We start from the raw sequence: 18,840 nt of genomic DNA, 5'->3' as shown, positions 1-18,840 counted from the left end.
TGGGAAAATTTCCTGGGAATGGGAAAGAGGGAGGCAAATGATATGCAGAAGAATTAGGTGACCGGGTCAAGCAAACCTTGAAGGACTCCAAGAACACCGAAGACTCCAACTCGCAGCTCTGTGTGCTGCTGCGTTCTGTTATGAACAGGGTCATCTGCCCACATGCTGAGCCAGTAACCACGACAAAATGAGGCAGCTTGCTGGCACATGAACAAGAGCACAATGTACAAACAGATCAGAGGCCCTGTGGTCCTCAGGTAGTCCAGATAAACGGAAATATTGACCTGGAGTGAAGCAATCAAAAAGGAGGAGGGAAGGAAGAGTCAGGCTTATTAAGTGGTCTGTTCCTAAGCGAAGGAATGCTGTATGGTGTATGTTCTGTTACGCATCGCATACCATGACAGCCTCATTAATCTTTGTCCTATCAATGCAGGATGAATAATTTGAAGCCATGTTGACCAAGCTCAAGGCTTTAACCAAGGTATGCAAACAATGTACAAATGCTTATTGGGTTGAAAGTATCATTATTTGCAGTAACGAATGCTACTATCTCTTTGAGCCATATTATGATCCACTTTATTCCCATTGGTGAGTGATTACTTGACAAGACCCATTAACTACTCATGTGAGTAACTGATCACCAGCAGGAGTGTAAGGATTGCCATCTGACCCTTAAGGTGAAAGCAACATCTTTTGAATGTGCTTCCCTCGGACACGACTCTCCTTAAACACAACTCCATCCCCCTTTGGTACTTAGACCTCCCATTTGCCTCTGTTCTCTGTAACTGGGTTTAAACCTTTGACTCTGACTATTCTTTCCCCTCCCACATCTCCTAAGTCTCCTCCTCATCACCCCCCCATGGCCCACGTATACCGTGCTCTGGACTCCATTTCTGCTGAAATATTCATCCATGCCTGCATCCTCTCACCTGGGTTTTGACCTCTACAAGCCCCATCTCTACCTTCACCCACAGCCATGGAAGAGCAACATCATCACTTCTAACCATACATTTCAGGACATGGTTCAGCTGCCCTCCATGAACCTTATCCGACCTTATGAGTCTCCTGTCACTTGCCTCACCACTTCCCCCCGGTTGACTCAAAAGACTTTCCCTCTGCAGCACAAGCCACTTGAAACAGCCTTGTATCTCTCCACCCATCATAACGGAAAGACTTTCCTTCTCATCTCTACAATTTTCTCTCCCTCTCTTGCTGTTTTATTCTAATTTTCTAGATACATTTTAGCTCTGTAAAGCATTTTTGGGGATACGGTTTGTATGAAAGATGCTACACAAAATAGAATTGAATAGGACCAGACCTTCAACTGGTGCAAATTGGTGTCACTCTGACTTGCATGGTGTTATGCTGATTTACACCAGATAAGGATCTTAAGATAAGTTCCTGTTGCAGTGACAGGTTTATTGTACATTTCATTACTCTAACAAGGAATTGCTGTAGTTACCCTGCTGGTTTGAACTTTCTCCCCTTCTGTTAATCTTCCTGTATCTTTTGGGGCTGCAGCAGCTGTGCAGTCTTGATTTATGGCTTTGGCTCCATCTCTCATAATAGAAGATCTGTCAATTTATAAAAGCAAAACAAAACACCATTATTTTTTATCCCAGACCATGAAGTTTTTAAGCCTTACTTAGAGGGCTGTGGTTTCTGTGGTTCACGGAATTACTCAGAGCATTCCTTGCATTCAGGGCACACCTTCAGCAGTATCAATCTGTTCCGGATTCGTGATGAACAAAACTTCTTAGCATCCAACTGTGGATTGGATTAAATGTTTGGTCTCGGTCCGTTTCCCAGTGGACAGATGTTCACATTCCCCAAACTCGCAGCTATTGTGGAGTCTCAGCAGAGAGGCCAAGGATTAAATGGGTACAGAGACTGAAATACTCTCTCACACAGGGAGGTGGCACATTGCATACAGAGAAGATTGCAGTGCTGCTGCCAGTGCTTTTACTGTTCTGAGGATAATCCACAAGACTTCAGCCTTTAATGCTGTCAATCCAGCACCATCCAAAAGCAATGAAGATTTAGTTAACTATGTGATGCACCACATAAGTGAGGGCTAATGACCTTGACGAATCAAATATTTCAGCAAACTTTACTAATAACAAGTATCGGGGGTAGCCGTGTTAGTCTGTAAGTCTATCTTCAACTTATCCTAGAAAATGATCCCTCACTCTATCTTTACTAATAACAGTTCACTTGTTAATGGGGTCTGAACCTGCCTCCTATGGGAGCTGTCTGTCAGTTACTGTGATTGACAACCCACTATGGCTTCAGTCAAAAATGTGTACTCCTTGTTTACCTTGCCATCTCTTACCTCCCTTTAACAGCTGCTAGTTGATCTGTGGTTTTAATACTAGAGGAGTGACTCTATCAACCTCATGGTATGGAAGTGCCCATCATCTGAACTCTGGGGAGGAAACTTACAGCTCCCCTTGGGAAGTATAGAGAAAATATTATTAAAAGTGCTCAGGTGGTGGTGCCTGTTCACAGCCATGCATTCCATCCATGTGCACATCCTATTCATTTACAGCCTGGTCCAAACTCCACTGAACTCAGAAGGAATCTTTCCATTGACTTGAAGGGGCTTTGGAGCAGGCGCTTGCTTTGGTGTCTGAGGCACGTCTACACTCACCTGCAGAGTTTTCCTGGGGACACAGCATTTCTGGCAGCGATGATGTCCTTGGTGCTTCCTGCGGCTGTGGAATAAATATTCTTGTAATACCTTACATCCTCCTTTGTTCTGTTTAGCCTCTGAACGAACGAGGGGGTCATTGGAAAGGAACTCCCGATAAACCTAAGTGCAAAGCTGCAGTGATGGCGCAGGCATTGAATAAGTGTGTGTTAATAGCATTATCCTGGCCTAATAAGATGGTAGCATTCATGCATTGTGCATAATTAGCCCCATTTAGTGGGATGCATCGCAGTATGGGATCTCATAGGAAAATGCCAGAGATTTCATGAATAGGAAAAAGCTAATGTTTATTGATTGGCTCTTCCTGATCTGCTCTTTCATTTGCTCTTCCCCTGTGTGAACAGTAGTGGATCCCCACTGAGACAACTTTCATTAATCAGAAAACACGGGTCATGAAACTGAAAAGAGAGTTATTCAGTTGGTGTACCTTGTAAATCACAGCCCTCTTTCTCTTCTGCATTGTTATATGAATGGAGAAAGTCTGCAAAAGCCCCGTTTCTCTGTAAAAGTTCTTGGTAGGAGCCAGTTTCGGAAATCTCTCCATCCACCATCAGAACAATATTGTCCACTTGGGGCAAAATGTTGATTGCATGAGTCACCAGAACACGAGTCTACTTTAAATAAATAAATATCAGTTATAATTGCTCCAGCCTTCTGTTGCCCTGCACAGCCTCTCTTGTCTACTGAAGGGACTGCACAGGTGAGCGCCTCTGGCAGTGTGATTGATCTAGTCAGTTTCACCATTGATGTTACCACCAAGGCTGAACCTCTCAACATGGATGACATTCCTCGGATTCTGTGTCAGATTTATTATCACTGACTTGAATGTCTTAAAGCCAAATTCATCCCTTCTGCAACTCCATTAACTTCAGTGAAGTTACACCTGGTATGAAGTTTCCCTTTGATTTGAAATTCCATGGATATTTCCACACAACTGTATGTGGGAAGAAAGTCAGTAAAGATTTTTTTCAAAATAAGACTTGAACATGTCTCTGTTTCTAATATATAATCAAACTCTTTGCGAGTGCTGACTAAGTATAAAGTCAGTTCTATGTGTGTCTTTCTGAATTTCAATCTCATAATTACAGTGACAGGCTGATAGATCTAATTGTGAATACAAATTTGACATTTGTAAGCACTGATTGCTTGTTTTAATATAGCTTTTTACTGAACTCTTACACTAACTGGACTAATAATCAGCACTTCCAGAATCCATTCTACTTACACATTAATGTTGGACTTTACTCTTGGTTTTGTCAGAATGCTCTTCTCCATATTTGTCCAATTAAAAAAGAGTGCCAACCAACAAAGCGCAGGCACTTAGAACTTGCATACTAATGAAAGGTTTCAGAGTCGCAGCCGTGTTAGTCTGTATTCGCAAAAAGAAAAGGAGTACTTGGGGCACCTTAGAGACTAACGAATTTATTTGAGCGTAAGCATCCGATGAAGTGAGCTGTAGCTCACGAAAGCTTATGCTCAAATAAATTGGTTAGTCTCTAAGGTGCCCCAAGTCCTCCTTTTCTTTATACTAATGAAACAAAGTCCCTGCCACAGCATAGATTGCAAAACTACCATACAACCGACCAGTCCTCCACTCTACTGCACTGAGAGGTGATATTCAGATTGTTTCTAACAAGAATAAGGACTGCAAAGAGCATCCTTCAGAAAGCAGAAAGAGAAGAGAAACACTTAGAATAGATATTAGGACAAAGTCTTTAACGCACAAGCAATCGGGCTGTGGGAGTGGTCAAGGTGCCATTGCTGTAGATATTCAACAAGGGCATAGAGCAGACAGATATGATCTAGTGATTATTCCTACCAAATGCAGGCATTGAAAGAGGCTGGATGACAAAACCATTTTTTTTCATTTATTATTGATGGTGGGGGATATTAATTTGTTTACATACCCTGTCCTTCAGTAAGCCATTGGGTCCAATGACGTGTTCAAAAATATGCTGTCCAACCTGGGCATCCACGGCTGAAAGGGGGTCATCCAGCAGGTAAACTGCTGCCTTCTTGTACACCGCCCGAGCTAGGCTCACTCTTTGTTTCTGCCCTCCAGATATGTTTATCCCCTGTTGAAATATAATGATGTATTTCATATGCTCCGGTATGTGTTTTGACCCTTTTCACTATCTTACACTGAGACTTAACGAGTTTAATGGCACTTTCTACATTTCCTGTATGAAGTGCTGTCATTACTAAAGGCAGAATCAGTCAGCCCTGTGTGATCAATAACTGCAGCCATGCGGGAGGGGACCCTATAACAGCTTGGAGTTATTGATTTTGGCCTACGTTTTCAACCATTTCTCCAAGTTTGGGGTGCCTCAATTTTCAGGTGGCCAGTCTGACACCTTTAAATTAGTTTTTCAGCAAGTGCTGAGCACCTGCCCTCTTCCTCAAGCTGGGCACCCACAGTCACTAGGCACGCATGGAAAGCTTGGCGGGAGATAGTAACTGGTCAAATACCTTCTCTCCTATTTCACTTTTACTTCCTGCAGGGAAGCTCTCCAGGTCTGGCTGCAGTGCACAAGCATCAATCACGCTGTTATACCAGCTTTCGTGCATCTCTTCTCCAAAAATGATATTCTCTTCCACGGAAGCATTTTGTATCCAATCTTGCTGGGGGACATAAGCTACTGTGCCCTATAAAATGGAAATGGGTGAAATCACTAATGCATTTCTCTCTTTCATAAGCAAAAAAAATATATATGTGCGATAGAGCAGAAATACGGTGTTTTACGATCACCTCCCTAGATTTACCTTATTGCCATTGTGTAATGTAAAAATATGAGAGCCCAGGGACTAACAATAAGTGGCTCTTACAGCGTGCTATTTCCCCATAGATCTCAAAGCACTTTGCAAAGTAAGGGACGTGTCATTAGCCCCATTTTACAGATGGGAAAACTGAGACACAGAAAGGTGAAATGACTCACCCAAGCCGTCACAGAAGGTCAGTGCCAGAGCAGAGAATAGAACCCAGCCCCCCTAGTCCCAGGTCATTGACTAAGTCACTGGAGGAAATTGGGAGGCAAACTTGCAGCCAGCCCAGGGCTCCTTGCTCAGCTGCCCCTCCTCCCTCAAAGTTTGGCAGAAGATGGATTTTCACCAAATATCTGTGACTCCATGTGCAACCTTGTCAGCATGGTAACTGCTCATATGTGCTAACTAGAAGCAAACACTCAGGGAGAGCTTTACCTTAATAGCCACGTAGCCATCCAACTTCTGCAGCTCACCAAGTAACGCGTACAGCAGGGAAGACTTTCCAGCTCCCACCTGGCCAACCACAGCAAGTAGGCAGCCTTGGGGAATGGTTAGATTTATCCTGCAAAGAGACCGCCCCGCATGTCCCCAGGTTAGTACCTTTTCAGATGCAGAGTGTGCAAGGGAAACTAGCCACATTTTTGCTATTGTCTCTTAAAGAGAGAAGAAAAAATTTGCTTCCCTTTCATTCTGTCAGTTGTCAGGCCCCTGTTATACAGGACAATCAAACTACCTCCTTCTTCCACACTAACTTTCCATCCCTTTCTACTGACAGCTCAAAACTCACCCTGTCAAAGCTGTCTCTGGCCAGGACGCCACTGTCCCATTCTGCTCACTGCTGCTTTTTATCATCTAGAGATGGGCTCTTCTAAACAAAACCTCAGATCTAACCCCTGTCTGAGGCTATTTGAGATCTAGATCTTAATGTTAAAACAGGCCCACCTATTTGTGATTGGCCTAAGCCAATGTTGTCGTCGTCATGTTCCCATTATGCCTCTGGTGTTTAGGGCAGTGAGGCAGCTCCTCCACTCCTGTCTGTCTCTGGCAAGTCTTTCAATGGTTCACCGGCTGTGCCCCAGGTTTTTCAGCTCAGCCAAAGTACTGGATCTTAATATCCTTGCACTTTGGCATGCTCAAAATCAGGATTCAGATCCAAATTTGTGACTTGAGCCCATCTCCGCTATCATCAGCTTCTTACATCCCCCTCTTCCACTGCATACGCTTAACACTTTGTTATTACATTTTATAATATTATCCATTTCTGGAACTGCTGGGCAGTGTGAGGTCAGTGTAAGCTGATATGGAATGGCATAAAATGGATTTCACTGTAAAGGAAAGACACATTTCTGTTCCAGTTTTCAAAGGAAGCTGTCTTATTAAAGAGACAAGGTGGGTGAGGAAATATTTTATTGGACCAACTTCTGTTGGTGAGAGAGAGAAACTTCTGAGCCCCACAAAGTTCTTCGTTGGGTCTGGAAAAGGTACTCAGAGTGTCGCAGCTAAATGCCAGGTGGAACAGATTGTTTAGCATGCTGTCTTAAGACACCTGAAGCTCATCTTTGGACAAGTGGGTGTTTGGACAGATAATTGCCAGTCTGACGCACCCATGTGCCTAGTTGAGAATCTAGCTATAGAGCTGGGACATCCTACTAGTGTGTCCACATTTGGACTGGACACAGGTATAATAAATGTCCTGCACGACTTGATTTTGCAATTTAATCTGAACTATGTTTAGAAAAACAAAATGTAGGAAATTTAGATCAGAAATCCCTCTAACTATCCTGTACTGGCCTTGCTGGATTCACTCTGCAGGGCTGTTGATCAGCATGGATGATGATCACTGCATCGCTGGAAATATTTATTTGAAATAAAAGCCTGTACCTTTTAATGCAAGGAGAGCTTCCTCTGCACCAACTGAATGTTCCATTCCTTACAGTGATACCATCCTGTACTAACAGATAAAGAGACATGAAAGGCATATATGCGTATTTAGAGATGGGTACATAAATGTACCTGTTTCTATTTGCAGATGAAAAAAATCAATATTCTCAACAGCTTAAAAAGATAAATGCAGTTCCATTATCACCAAACTGAGTGCACACAGTAGACTGCATATACACTAGCAACTAGAGTGGGATCACCAAACCAACAGATAAAGTGCATATCAGCCAGTGGCTAGATTTGTCCTAGTGACTTAAAGACGAGATTCTGTTGGTCTGGTCCTCAGCTGGCTAACTATCCTGATTCACACTAGCCAAGGATGTGGCATGCAGGCCCCTCACCAATTCCTTGAGTTATTCAGTGACCCTTAAGGGCTGCATTCTACGAAGTTAATTATTATAATTAAGACTATTTTAATGTTAACGCTATCAAATCTTCTCTTGAGAAATACACATGGAGGATAAAAATTGTCTGTCAAATGATCAATACACAGGAGATAGAACCGAATGAAACTAGTGGCTCTAATGGCAATGCAGCCACATTTTACACGGCGCACACTCCCTGTGCTGTGTGTAATTAATGCTAGTGGAAGCTGGGTGCTATGCGTGCCTCACGGAGGGCAATCACCCTAGGTCAATGCTTACAGTGGTCCGAGGTAACTGTGCTCATGTTGTTTGGATTCAGCTCTTCAAGACTAAGAAAGGCAGCTAAACGGCTTAAGGAAACCTTGGCCTGAAATTAAAAACACACAAATCAGCCAATGGATGTAAAATAGTAAATGGTCATGGAGTGGCGTGGCCACCCACTACTGCCATGAAGGGCTTGAAATCAGCTCTGGGAGAGGGCTGAGGCTGCAAGAGGGCTGCTGCTAGGAAAAGCAACAAGCCTTGGCTGATTGGGGAACCAACCGCAGATGCAGCCACACCCCAATCAGGGTCCAGCTGGCCCTTATAAGAGGGCAGTGGGCCAGGAGCAAACAGAGTCTTTCTCTCGATGTGGAGAGGGATGGGCCTGGCTGCTAGGAGCTAAACCGAGACTGGAGCAGGGCTGGGGGAAGGCCAGAGGAGCTGGGGAGCTTCAGCCTGGAAACCCCCCAGGCTGCAGGCCTTGTTAAAGGCCAAAGAAAGGTACTGCAGTTGCAGAGGGCAGCCCAAGGGTAGGGAGAGGCAGCAGGTCCAAACCCCCTTGCCGGTGAGGAGTGGCATTTACACTGCCGTCTGGCCCAGGGAACGGGGGCTAGTTGATGACTAGCAGTGGCCAGAGACTGAGGTGAGGTGGGGATAGAGGGTGGGGGTTCCCCTGGGAGGGGAGACCCAGATCTGTGGGGGTACTGCCAGGGGCAGCACCCCAGCCTGAAAGGGGCACCGGGGTCCAGGAGGGACTCGGGCCCCGCGGCAAGCGGAACACCGGCCTGCAGAGGGCGCTCTGGAGGCTGGAAACGCTAATTCCCTGGACAACCAGCAGGAGCCGCTGCAGGGGTGAGGCGCCGCCCTGCTACAGGTTACAATTCAAGTGAATGCCCAGCTCAGGTCATTTCCATGGCAACAGTATTGTCTGGGTGATTGCAGTTTATTTGTGGAAAATTAAATTGACAGATGAGCGTTCTTGGTGCTTTAGGCAGCAATGGGCGTTGGTGCTCTTCCCCCATACCAATTGCCTTTGTTCCCATCCAGCTCCGCAATACTCTGTCCTTCCATGTCCTTTCTTCTTCTGGAAGGGAGCCCCTCCTTCTGTTTGGAGGTCTGCATTTGGCCATTGTTTCCCAAATATGCCCCAGAATCCTTTTTCACTGGCTCTAATGCTCTTTCAATGAGGTGCAATGACAGTCTTCTTGGGGGGCAGGAGGGAGGCCCAGCTTCCCCACTTCTGCTAGAAGCAGCAGATGTTCCCCCTCATCTCCCTGGCTTGGTTGAGCAGTGCTCGCTCACAACTTCCCCTCTTCTCATGGGCTAGTGTTGAGAACTCTCCCCCATCTATCTGTCTGCTTTAATCACCCACTCAGGATAATGGAGCCTGGGGCACACCCGAGATCTAGTGGTGCCTTCTGCGTAGGAATGAGCAGAAATAAGAAAACATTTCTGGAGCAGGAGTTTGGAGCCCACCCTCTTCCCCGCTGGAGAAGAGTGGATTGGAATCGGCCCATTGCTGAGTCTGGCCATCACAATGCTATTTTGTCAGACACTTAAATGTGGCATCCTGGGAGATATGGTCCCGTCTTGCTATATGGGATAGGTGGCAGCCTACTTAACCTCTCCCTAAGACTGCCCCTGATCTTAATACATCCTTGTTGTTCCATGTGAATGAATATAAATCCAAATCAGTTACATTACATTATGACAGCCCAAACACCATGAAAAAACTGTTCTTGCTAACCCCCTCAATACACTATGAAACATTGACTGCACAGCACTACCCAGAAGGCTCCATGCATTTGGATGGCTGCATGCCCTCATGCTCCACTCCCCAATTCCCATGCCCTTCCCCACATGACCTAAGGTAGGAGTGTGCAGCTCCTTAAGAAATCCCCACCTCGGAACAGTGATGTGCAAAAGAAAGTAACAACCAAGCAAATGAGAACGTAGCCTGCAACTAACCTGTATAGCAGCATTTATGGAATACGGCAGGAAAGAGTGAGCAGTGTTGAGAATGTTGATCAGCGTCAAAGAAACAAAGGCTTTCTGAGCATCTAGGACGTGCTGCTCGTCCACCAGGGTGTAGACCGCAAACATGACAAATGCAATCTGCAAGGGAGCAAAGGGAAAGCAAACTAGTATTCACAGACAGGCAAAGCAGTGCTCAGATGGTGCATCGTTCTCCCAGGACTCATTTTTGTAAAACCCCAGTGGCATCAGCCACACCCATTTACGTTGTTCTGTGAGTTCTAGAAGCAAAGTTTTTATAATCTGGTGACAGTGAAGGCAACCTGATTATGTGCCATTTATTGTGCTTTTGAGATTGTTGCAGCACTGCAAATACAGTGAAATAGTGACTTGAACATTCCCCTCCAGAGAGAAGGCTATCACAGATAGTGTATGTTGCTGGGCTGGGACAGCATATGCAACAGTGCATTATAAAAAAATACTGAGGCCCTGATCCTGCAGTGAGCTCCATGTGGGTGGACCCCTGGACTTTCACATAGCCCCAGGGCCTCGTGGGCCCTGTATGGGTGTAGGGATCTGCCTGCAGGGAACCCATTGCAGAATCAGGCGAATAGACTATACATTTCTCTGGACAGGCATCTGTCTATTGGATTTGTCTATCAAGCGCCATGCACAGCTATGGTGCTGAGGGAATAACAGGCTGTGTGCTGTGAAGGAGAGTGAACTGCTCACCAGGAATGTAGATGAGTGGAAGGAAGACAGAGACAGCGAGAAGAGGATCTGAGAACTTTTTAAAGCTTGAAGCTCTTGCTTTCGGATACAGAGTACTTTCTCCATAAAGGCTTTCTCCCAGCCATAGAGTTTGATGATCTTAATGTCACTGAGGATGGCATTGGTGAGTCTCGCTCGGTTATCTTTATGGTTCATCTGGTCTTCCTAAAATAAAGGCCCATTGAGGCTGTCATTAAGAATGCTGAAAATGTCTCTGTTCCATCTTTGTGAACACCACTTTGAACCTGGCTGTAAATTCGGAATGGATCTCTGGGCAATTAAGTAACATGTGGGCCCTTTGCTTGTAGTTGGATATTTACTTTTGGAGCTTCAGGCAAGTTAATTGTTTAGTAGTAGCAGAAAAACATTAAAATTTTGGTCTATGAACCTGCAAAATACAATCCTATTAGAGAGCTCTATAAAGCAATCTTCAGAGGCTTTGAATGTCGGGGATCCTTTCAAACAGGAACGATCAGCATGGATAACAAACACTGAGCGATCACTTAGTCACATCTCAGAGCAATGCATTCTGTTACAGTATACCTACATGTAATCACCTCTGTTTTGTTCCTTATCCTTGGGCTCCATGGGGCCCTGACTTGGGTGAGAATGATGGGATTTAATCTGTGATGCTAGACCTTGAATCCCAGAAATTCACATGCCAACAACATTTTGCATTTTTAGGAGGTAAAAAAGTACCTGAAAGTGACTTCTCTTCTTGGTGATCACAAAATTCAGAGGCAAAAGAATTAAAAATACAGCAATTGCAGTCAAGGCAGATGGTCCCAGGAGCTGCCAGGAGAAAAGAGGTGAGATTGCCGTAGAAACTCAAGAAACACTGGTGAAATATTTGTAGAGATGCTAGTTTTCCTGGTCACCTTGTTCTTTGCCTGTTTTCCCACTTGAGGCTTGTGTCTAACACCCCTTTGGGTAATCCTAGAACTTTCCTCCTCCTCTGCCTTCAGGAGTATTTTGATTAAGACACTGTGACCAATTCATCCTTCTGCCGCCTCCACCTTCCAGGAGAATTCTGGAGTGATCATGGTCCTTACTCAACTGTTCTGACACAAAACACCTGAGTACTGAATTCACAGAGGCAAATCCTCCTCTCACATACCCCGCGGTAAACCCATTGAAGCCAATGATATGGGTGGAGATTTGGCCCAGTGATTTTATTTTCATAGACTGTCTCATAGGTGGTAATGTTTTTTATTTTGCTGAATTATATTTATTTCCCTGAAGGAACAAAGTCATGTCTGTGAGAGATCCAGGAACATGCTTGAGAACAACACTTCATTGCTAATTCCTCTAGCACAGGGGTGGGCAAACTCTGGCCTACGGGCCGGATCCAGCCCGCATGCCTTTTTAAGCTGGCCCCTGAGCCATACCAAGTGGTTGCAGCCCCGCTCTGACCGGTGCTGGGTCAGGGGCCGAGCCCACAACACGCGGCTCGGCCCTACTTCATGGGGCACTGGGTCGGGAGCCACACCCCTGAGCCTCTCCCCACGCCCCAACCCCCTGCCCCAGCCCTGATCCCCCTCCCGCTCTTTAAACCCCTCGATCCCAGCCCAGAGCACTCTCCTGCACCCCAAACCTCTCATCCCCAGCCCCACCCCAGAGCCCACACCCCCAGCCAGAACCTGAACCTCTTCCCACACCCCTGCCCCAGCCCTGATCCCCCTCCTGCCCTCTGAACCCCTCGGTCCCAGAACAGTATCACAATGATCTCTCTCATCAAATTGCCTCACTGTCTCACTGACTTCATGAGAATCAGCCTTTAAGATAAAGTGTAGAAAAGTTCACATTGCAGGTCATACTCGTTGCTATGTTTTAAGGCTGTGCCAGATAACTGAACACCAGAACGCTGAAAGTCAGAGAGCTGAAAACAGTTATAGTAGTTGTGACGGTGCTCCCCATAAGGCTTTATGGAAATATGCTTATGAATATATATGACATAACTGGAATATGTTCTATGCTACATATGCCATGTAACATATCTATGTAAAGGTTATGATCTACTGAATCTATTAATTCTATTTGTATGCATGTATTATTTTTGTATTCAAAGTTATGAATATTGGCCGTGTACTGGCTTGATTTCCTAATAACCTTAGTAGAGCATTTGGTCAGGTCCTGGAGAAAGGAATTCGCAAAGTTAAGTGCCCGATCAAGAAGCACTTAAGGAACAATGCATCTTGGAATGTTCCAATCCACATAAGTCTTCCTGGAGACATTCAAGATACTATGTGGCTTCTGCCTGTAAAAACGGTGAGTCATGCATGGACATGTGACTTGCCCAGGTGACTCCAGAACTCCATCTTGGAGCTGGACTTTGCATAGGAGAGAGGAGGGGGTTTCCACCCACAAGAGAAGGTCTATTTAAGCTCATGGGAGACCCCTCCATTTGGTCTTCAGCTAGCTAAAGAAAGAGCCTCTTCACCCCCAAGAAAGAAACTGGAACAAAGGACAATAACTACAGGGGGTGTGAGTGATTGCTGGACCCGGACTAGAAGGAGATCAGTCTGTAAAAGGAAGCTTACTGGAACTGGTGAGGTTTTGTCTGTATTCAATTTTATTAGACATAGACTTGCGGGTTTTAGTTTATTTTGCTTGTTTGTTTGCTTTGTTCTGTCTGTTACTACTTGGAACCACTTAAATCCTACTTTCTGTATTTAATAAAATTACTTTTTACTTTATTAATTAACCCAGAGTATGTATTAATACTTGAGGGGGGGAGGAGGGAACAACAGCTGTGCATATCTCTCTATCAGTGTTATAGAGGGAGAACAATTTGAGTTTTCCCTGTATAAGCTTTATACAGGGTAAAGTGGATTTATTCAGGGTTTGGGCCCCATTGGGAGTTGGGCATCTGAGTGTCAAGGACAGGAACACTTCTGTAAGCTGCTTTCAGTTAAGCCTACAGCTGTTAGGGGACATGGTTCAGACCTGGGTCTGGGTTTGCAGCAGGCTAGTGGGTCTGGCTCAAACCAGGCAGGGCACTGAAGTCCTAAGCTGACAGGGCAGGAAAGCAGGAGCAGAATTAGTCTTGGCACATCAGGTGGCAGCTCCCAGGGGGTTTCTGTGATCCAACTCGTCACAGTATTGATTGTGAAAGGACAACATATTTTTCTTCTAAATGGCTCCACCAGAAGGAGAGCCGATGCTAAAAGACCCCCTTTTTCCATGAGCTGGTTGTAAGAACAGTCACACTCACTGTCTTTATCTAGGAGATCAGACTGAACACTGGAATCACAAAAATTAAGCCAGGAACTGTGTGTTGTGTGGGTGGAAGGATGAATAAAAGCAAGGCATCTAGTGAAGAATAACAAACAACAATGAAAAGACACATTTAAATGTGTGGGGAAACTCATTTATCCTTCTAATGAGTGTGTGTGTGTGTGTGTGTGTGTGTGTGCGTGCGCGCTTTATACCACAGAGCTCAAAGATGGATGGGAAAGGAGACAGATGGAAATTTCACATTGTTCTGGGCAGCAAACTTCACACCTGACTCTTGACAACTTCTCTTTGCCCTTGATCTCATGAACTGGAATGGATAGATGTGACCATCTCTTACCTGCCACAGGAAGACAAAGCAGATGATGATCCGAATGGGAGCAAGCCAGGTCCCATTAAAATATATAATGAGATCCATTAACCTTTGCACGTCGACACATACCAGATTGACAATTTCTCCTACAGTTGCTGCTCTCCTTGCTGCATTTGACATGACCAAGACCTGTGGGTGGGATGGGGTGGGGGTGGGAGAAGCAAGAGCCCAAACAGTCAAAATCAGCTTCTGTTCAGAAAATAAATAACCAACATTCATGCTGAGGTCAAAGGGAAGAAGGATCAGCCTCATAAAGAGGCCAAGTCCTAGTCACCGTAATATCAAGAACGAAAACATCATTCAGGGTCATGTGACTTCACCCTGCAGATGAGCCTATTCACTGCCCAACAAGAAATGAAATGTCTAGCTTGCTTGGTAAAGCACAGCTTTCACCTCCTGCTCTTCAGTCCATTTTTTAGATGCAAGAGCTACTCCATGAACCTCACAACAGCAAACAGGACAATGCTTTCCCCAGATCTCATGGAGATTTATGCAGCTGCCCTTCACGTGCAGTGTAACCAAGGAATTATTTGCTAAAAATAGCTCTTAACTATTATTCATATTTGGGGTAGCAGTTATTAAATACCATCTGTTATAAAACATTAGTGGTTGATAAGAAAATCAACTCCCAAAGGGAAGAGCTGGCTTACCTTCCTATACACTAGGCCTGTGACTGCAGTCTTCAGCCTCATTCCCAATACAAGACACATGTACATGTAACGTTGTTCAAACAGAGTCTGGAGGCAAGCTAATAGGAACAGTAACGTTGCATAGAAATAACCTTTCCAGTCTGGGGCTTCTCGGTCTGTGATGAACTCCAGGAAAAGGCTGCAAGAGAACTTTGAGCAGGTGGATGCAAACTGAGATGACAAAATACATGGCCCTTATAGCAGGCAGTATTTTTAGAAAGGCCTAAACAGTGGGGATATTTTGTCTTGTCTTTAGCAAGGCTACAGGCTTTGTAATTCTCACTGGCTGATATTTGTCAGTAAGTCAATTGAAGGCTGCACAAACAGCTCAGCATCCTAAGTATGTACAATGGCAGCACGCAACCTAATTTTTGTTTTATTTTACTGCAGCTCAGAACATTCAACTGCTCCTTCTCATGCTGAGCAGAGATGTCCTAGCTTAACACTTTCCCAGTACAGTGTAAAACAATCTCCTACATTTAGGGCTGTTGATTAATCACAGTAAACTCACACTATTAACTCAAAAAAAGTAATTGCAATTAAAAAAATTAATTGCAATTAATCACAGTTTTAATCACACTGTTAAACAATAGAATCCCAGTTGAAATGTGTAAAATATTTTGGATGTTCTTCTACATTTTCAAATATATTTACTTCAATTACAACACAGAATACAAGTGTACAGTGCTCACTTTATATTATTTTTTATTACAAATATTTGTACTGTAAAAATGATAAACAAAAGAAACCGTATTTTTAATTCCCCTTATACAAGTACTGGAGTGCAATCTCTTTATCATGAAAGTGCAACTTACAAATGTAGATTTTTTTTTTTACATAACTGCACTCAAAAACAAAACAGTGTAAAACTTTAGCGCCTACAAGTCCACCCAGTCCTACTTCTTGTTCAGTCAACCACTAAAACAAACAAGTTTGTTTACATTTATGGGAGATACTGCTGCCTGCTTCTTATTTACAATGTCACCTGAAAGTGAGAACAGGTGTTCGCATGGCACTTTTATAGCCAGCATTGCAAGGTATTTACGTGCTAGGTATGCTGAACATTCATATGTCCCTTCATGCTTCGGCCACCATTCTAGAGGACATGCTCCCATGCTGATGACGCTTGTTTTAAAAAAAAAAAAAAAAAAAAAAAAAAAAAAGCGTTAATTAAATTTGTGACTGAACTCCTTGGGGGAGAATTGTATGTCCTCTGCTCAGTTTTACTCACGTTCTACCATATATTTCATGTTATAGCAGTCTCGGATGATGACCCAGCACATGTTGCTCATTTTAAGAACACTTTCACTGCAGATTTGACAAAATACAAAGAAGGTATCAATGTGAGATTTCTAAAGATAGCTACAGCACTCGACCCAAGGTTTAAGAATCTGAAGTGCCTTCCAAATTCTGAGTGGGACGAGATGTGAAGCATGCTTTCAGAAGCCTTAAAAGAACAACACTCCGATGCGGAAACTACAGAACCTGAACCGCAAAAAAAGAAAATCAACCTTCTGCTGGCGGCATCTGACTCCAATGATGAAAATGAACGTGTCGGCCTGCTTTGACTCGTATCGAGCAGAACCTGTCATCAGCATGGACGCAAGTGCTCTGGAATGGTGGTTGAAGCATGAAGGGACATATGAATCTTTAGCGCATCTGGCACGTAAATATCTTGCGATGCTGGCTACAATAGTGCCATGCGAACGCCTCTTCTCGCTTTCAGGTGGCATTGTAAACAAGAAGCAGACAGCATTATCTCCGGCAAATGTAAACGAACTTGTTTGTCTGAGTGATTGACTGAACAAGAAGTAGGACTGAGTGGACTTGTAGGCTCTAAAGTTTTACATTGTTTTATTTTTGAATGCAGGTTTTTTTGTACATAATTCTACATTTGTAAGTTCAACTTTCATGATAGAGATTGCACCACAGTACTTGTAATGGAAGAATTGAAAAATACAATTTCTTTTGTTTTTTACAAAGCAAATGTTCGTAGTAAGAAATACACATAAAGTGAGCACTGTACATTTTGTATTGTAATTGAAATCAATATATTTGAAAATGTAGAAAACATCCAAAATATTTAAATAAATGATGTTCTATTATTGTTTGACAGCGCAATTAATCACGCGATTAATCGCACGTTTAATCACGATAAATTTTTTTTAATAGCTTGACAGCCCTAACTGCATTTCTTTTTTTGGTGCATGAGTTGATTGGAAATATCAGAGAAATCAGTGGGCAAATTCATTGCTGGTATATATAAAAGTAGTATAAATGCCACTCTACTGCAGTCAATGGTGTTTCAAGCTCTTATTCCACCTGTGAATTGGGTTTGACTCATCTGAAGTGATACTATAAATGCATTTTGGTGCTGAACCAATACTGTTCATACAGCAGAAAAATACTTACCCGAAGAAGGTTTTTGGTTTTTTTTAAACAACTGTAGCGGGGCATTATTTTATTATTTATAATTTATCATCGGATACAGAGCACAGAGTCATTCAGTTCTACAGTTACAAGTGTGTTGTCTGCTCTCACAGTTTCATATAGAGTCTCATGATATCCGATGTGTTCCTTAAAGCCCCAGCTCCTGGAGTCATACAATTAAGAGCCTCAGCTTTCATTTTAAAAACAAGGAGTAAGTTTCTAGTCCTCTGGTCACAGAGGGAAGCTTGAAAACATGACCTGAGTGCACTGCACCCTAAAAGCTCAAATCCCACAAGCCAAGTAAAAAGAAACCCGAAGATATTAGACATGATTTTTACGACAATTTCCTTAAATTTAGGAGCCTGACTCATGATTTTTAAAGACTTGGATTTGGCAATGCTGCAACAGTTTGAATCTTGTTCCTATCAGTGTTGACTAAAAGTCACGGCCATCTGATGGCTGTTTGGCAGCCTGTTTGAAATGACTTTTGTGATGTGCATGTACTATACTAAGACCATTATACTGGCTCTAACTGCCACCTTAACAAAGAGGCCAACCATTTTCAGGACTTAGAGGTTTAAGTCTCTCTCTATGTGACAGAGATTGGAGTACCCTGGCAGAAAAGTGCAAGGAATCTTGTGTTATGTGGCCAGTACCACATTTGCTTAGCAAATAAACAGAGGATTTAACGATCCAAGGATGCCAAATCTGACCCCTTTCATCAGCACAAAAAATTAACGTAAGGAAAAAATAGCCAATCTATGGATATGAACATTTGGGGGCGGGGGAAGGATAGCTCAGTGGTTTGAGCATTGGCCTGCTAAACCCAGGGTTGTGAGTTCAATCCTTGAGGGGGCCATTTAGGGATCTGGGGCAAAAATTGGGGATTGGTCCTGCTTTGAGCAGGGGGTTGGACTAGATTATAGAATATCAGGGTTGGAAGGGACCTCGGGATGACCTCCTGAGGTCCCTTCCAACCTTGATATTCTATGATCTAATGTACAGCATTTCCTTCTAGACAGTCATTCCTGAATGTGCATGTACCTCAGTATCTTTGGGACAGAAAACAGGAAGACGTCACAGATGACTAAGCTGAGGGTACCAAGAAGGAAATAGGTTCCAAACATGTTCCAAAATGCTTTCAACAGTGGCTCACTCTGACTCTGTTCTGGCTGCAGTAGAACCTGGATCTCTTCTGTCTCGACCAAACCAGCTCCACTTTGTTGATCCTTCTTGTATTTGATGGGTTCTGTGTTTCTAAAGAAACAAACACAAAGAAAATTGGCTGCAATCCAGAGAAGGCCTGAAGTGTTTGACTTGGGCTGTCAA

General features: G+C 43.8%; 1 protein-coding gene across 3 annotated transcripts in view; it reads right to left on the bottom strand.

Moving 5' to 3' along the window:
• Nucleotides 1-18,840, bottom strand: part of ABCC6 (ATP binding cassette subfamily C member 6) — a 48,000-nt gene that overhangs the window by 14,259 nt on the left and 14,901 nt on the right. For 2 of the 3 annotated variants that reach the window (XM_074965393.1, XM_074965394.1), the window contains 15 exons: nt 18,556-18,768; nt 15,043-15,220; nt 14,360-14,521; nt 11,485-11,577; nt 10,747-10,950; nt 10,009-10,155; nt 8,059-8,146; nt 7,355-7,424; nt 5,909-6,035; nt 5,180-5,356; nt 4,618-4,785; nt 3,138-3,321; nt 2,651-2,714; nt 1,463-1,574; nt 77-284 (listed from right to left, as the gene is read on the bottom strand). In XM_074965393.1, the coding sequence (XP_074821494.1) occupies nt 77-284; nt 1,463-1,574; nt 2,651-2,714; nt 3,138-3,321; nt 4,618-4,785; nt 5,180-5,356; nt 5,909-6,035; nt 7,355-7,424; nt 8,059-8,146; nt 10,009-10,155; nt 10,747-10,950; nt 11,485-11,577; nt 14,360-14,521; nt 15,043-15,220; nt 18,556-18,768 (2,195 nt within the window). Of the gene's footprint in view, nt 1-76; nt 285-1,462; nt 1,575-2,650; nt 2,715-3,137; nt 3,325-4,617; nt 4,786-5,179; nt 5,357-5,908; nt 6,036-7,354; nt 7,425-8,058; nt 8,147-10,008; nt 10,156-10,746; nt 10,951-11,484; nt 11,578-14,359; nt 14,522-15,042; nt 15,221-18,555; nt 18,769-18,840 lie in introns of those variants that run through there. The other variant, XM_074965395.1, reaches the window with a different exon arrangement.

This window comes from Natator depressus, chromosome 10, assembly GCF_965152275.1.
Source record: "Natator depressus isolate rNatDep1 chromosome 10, rNatDep2.hap1, whole genome shotgun sequence".
Classification (NCBI taxonomy): Eukaryota; Metazoa; Chordata; order Testudines; family Cheloniidae; genus Natator; species Natator depressus.
This window is presented reverse-complemented; position numbering and strand designations above follow the sequence as displayed.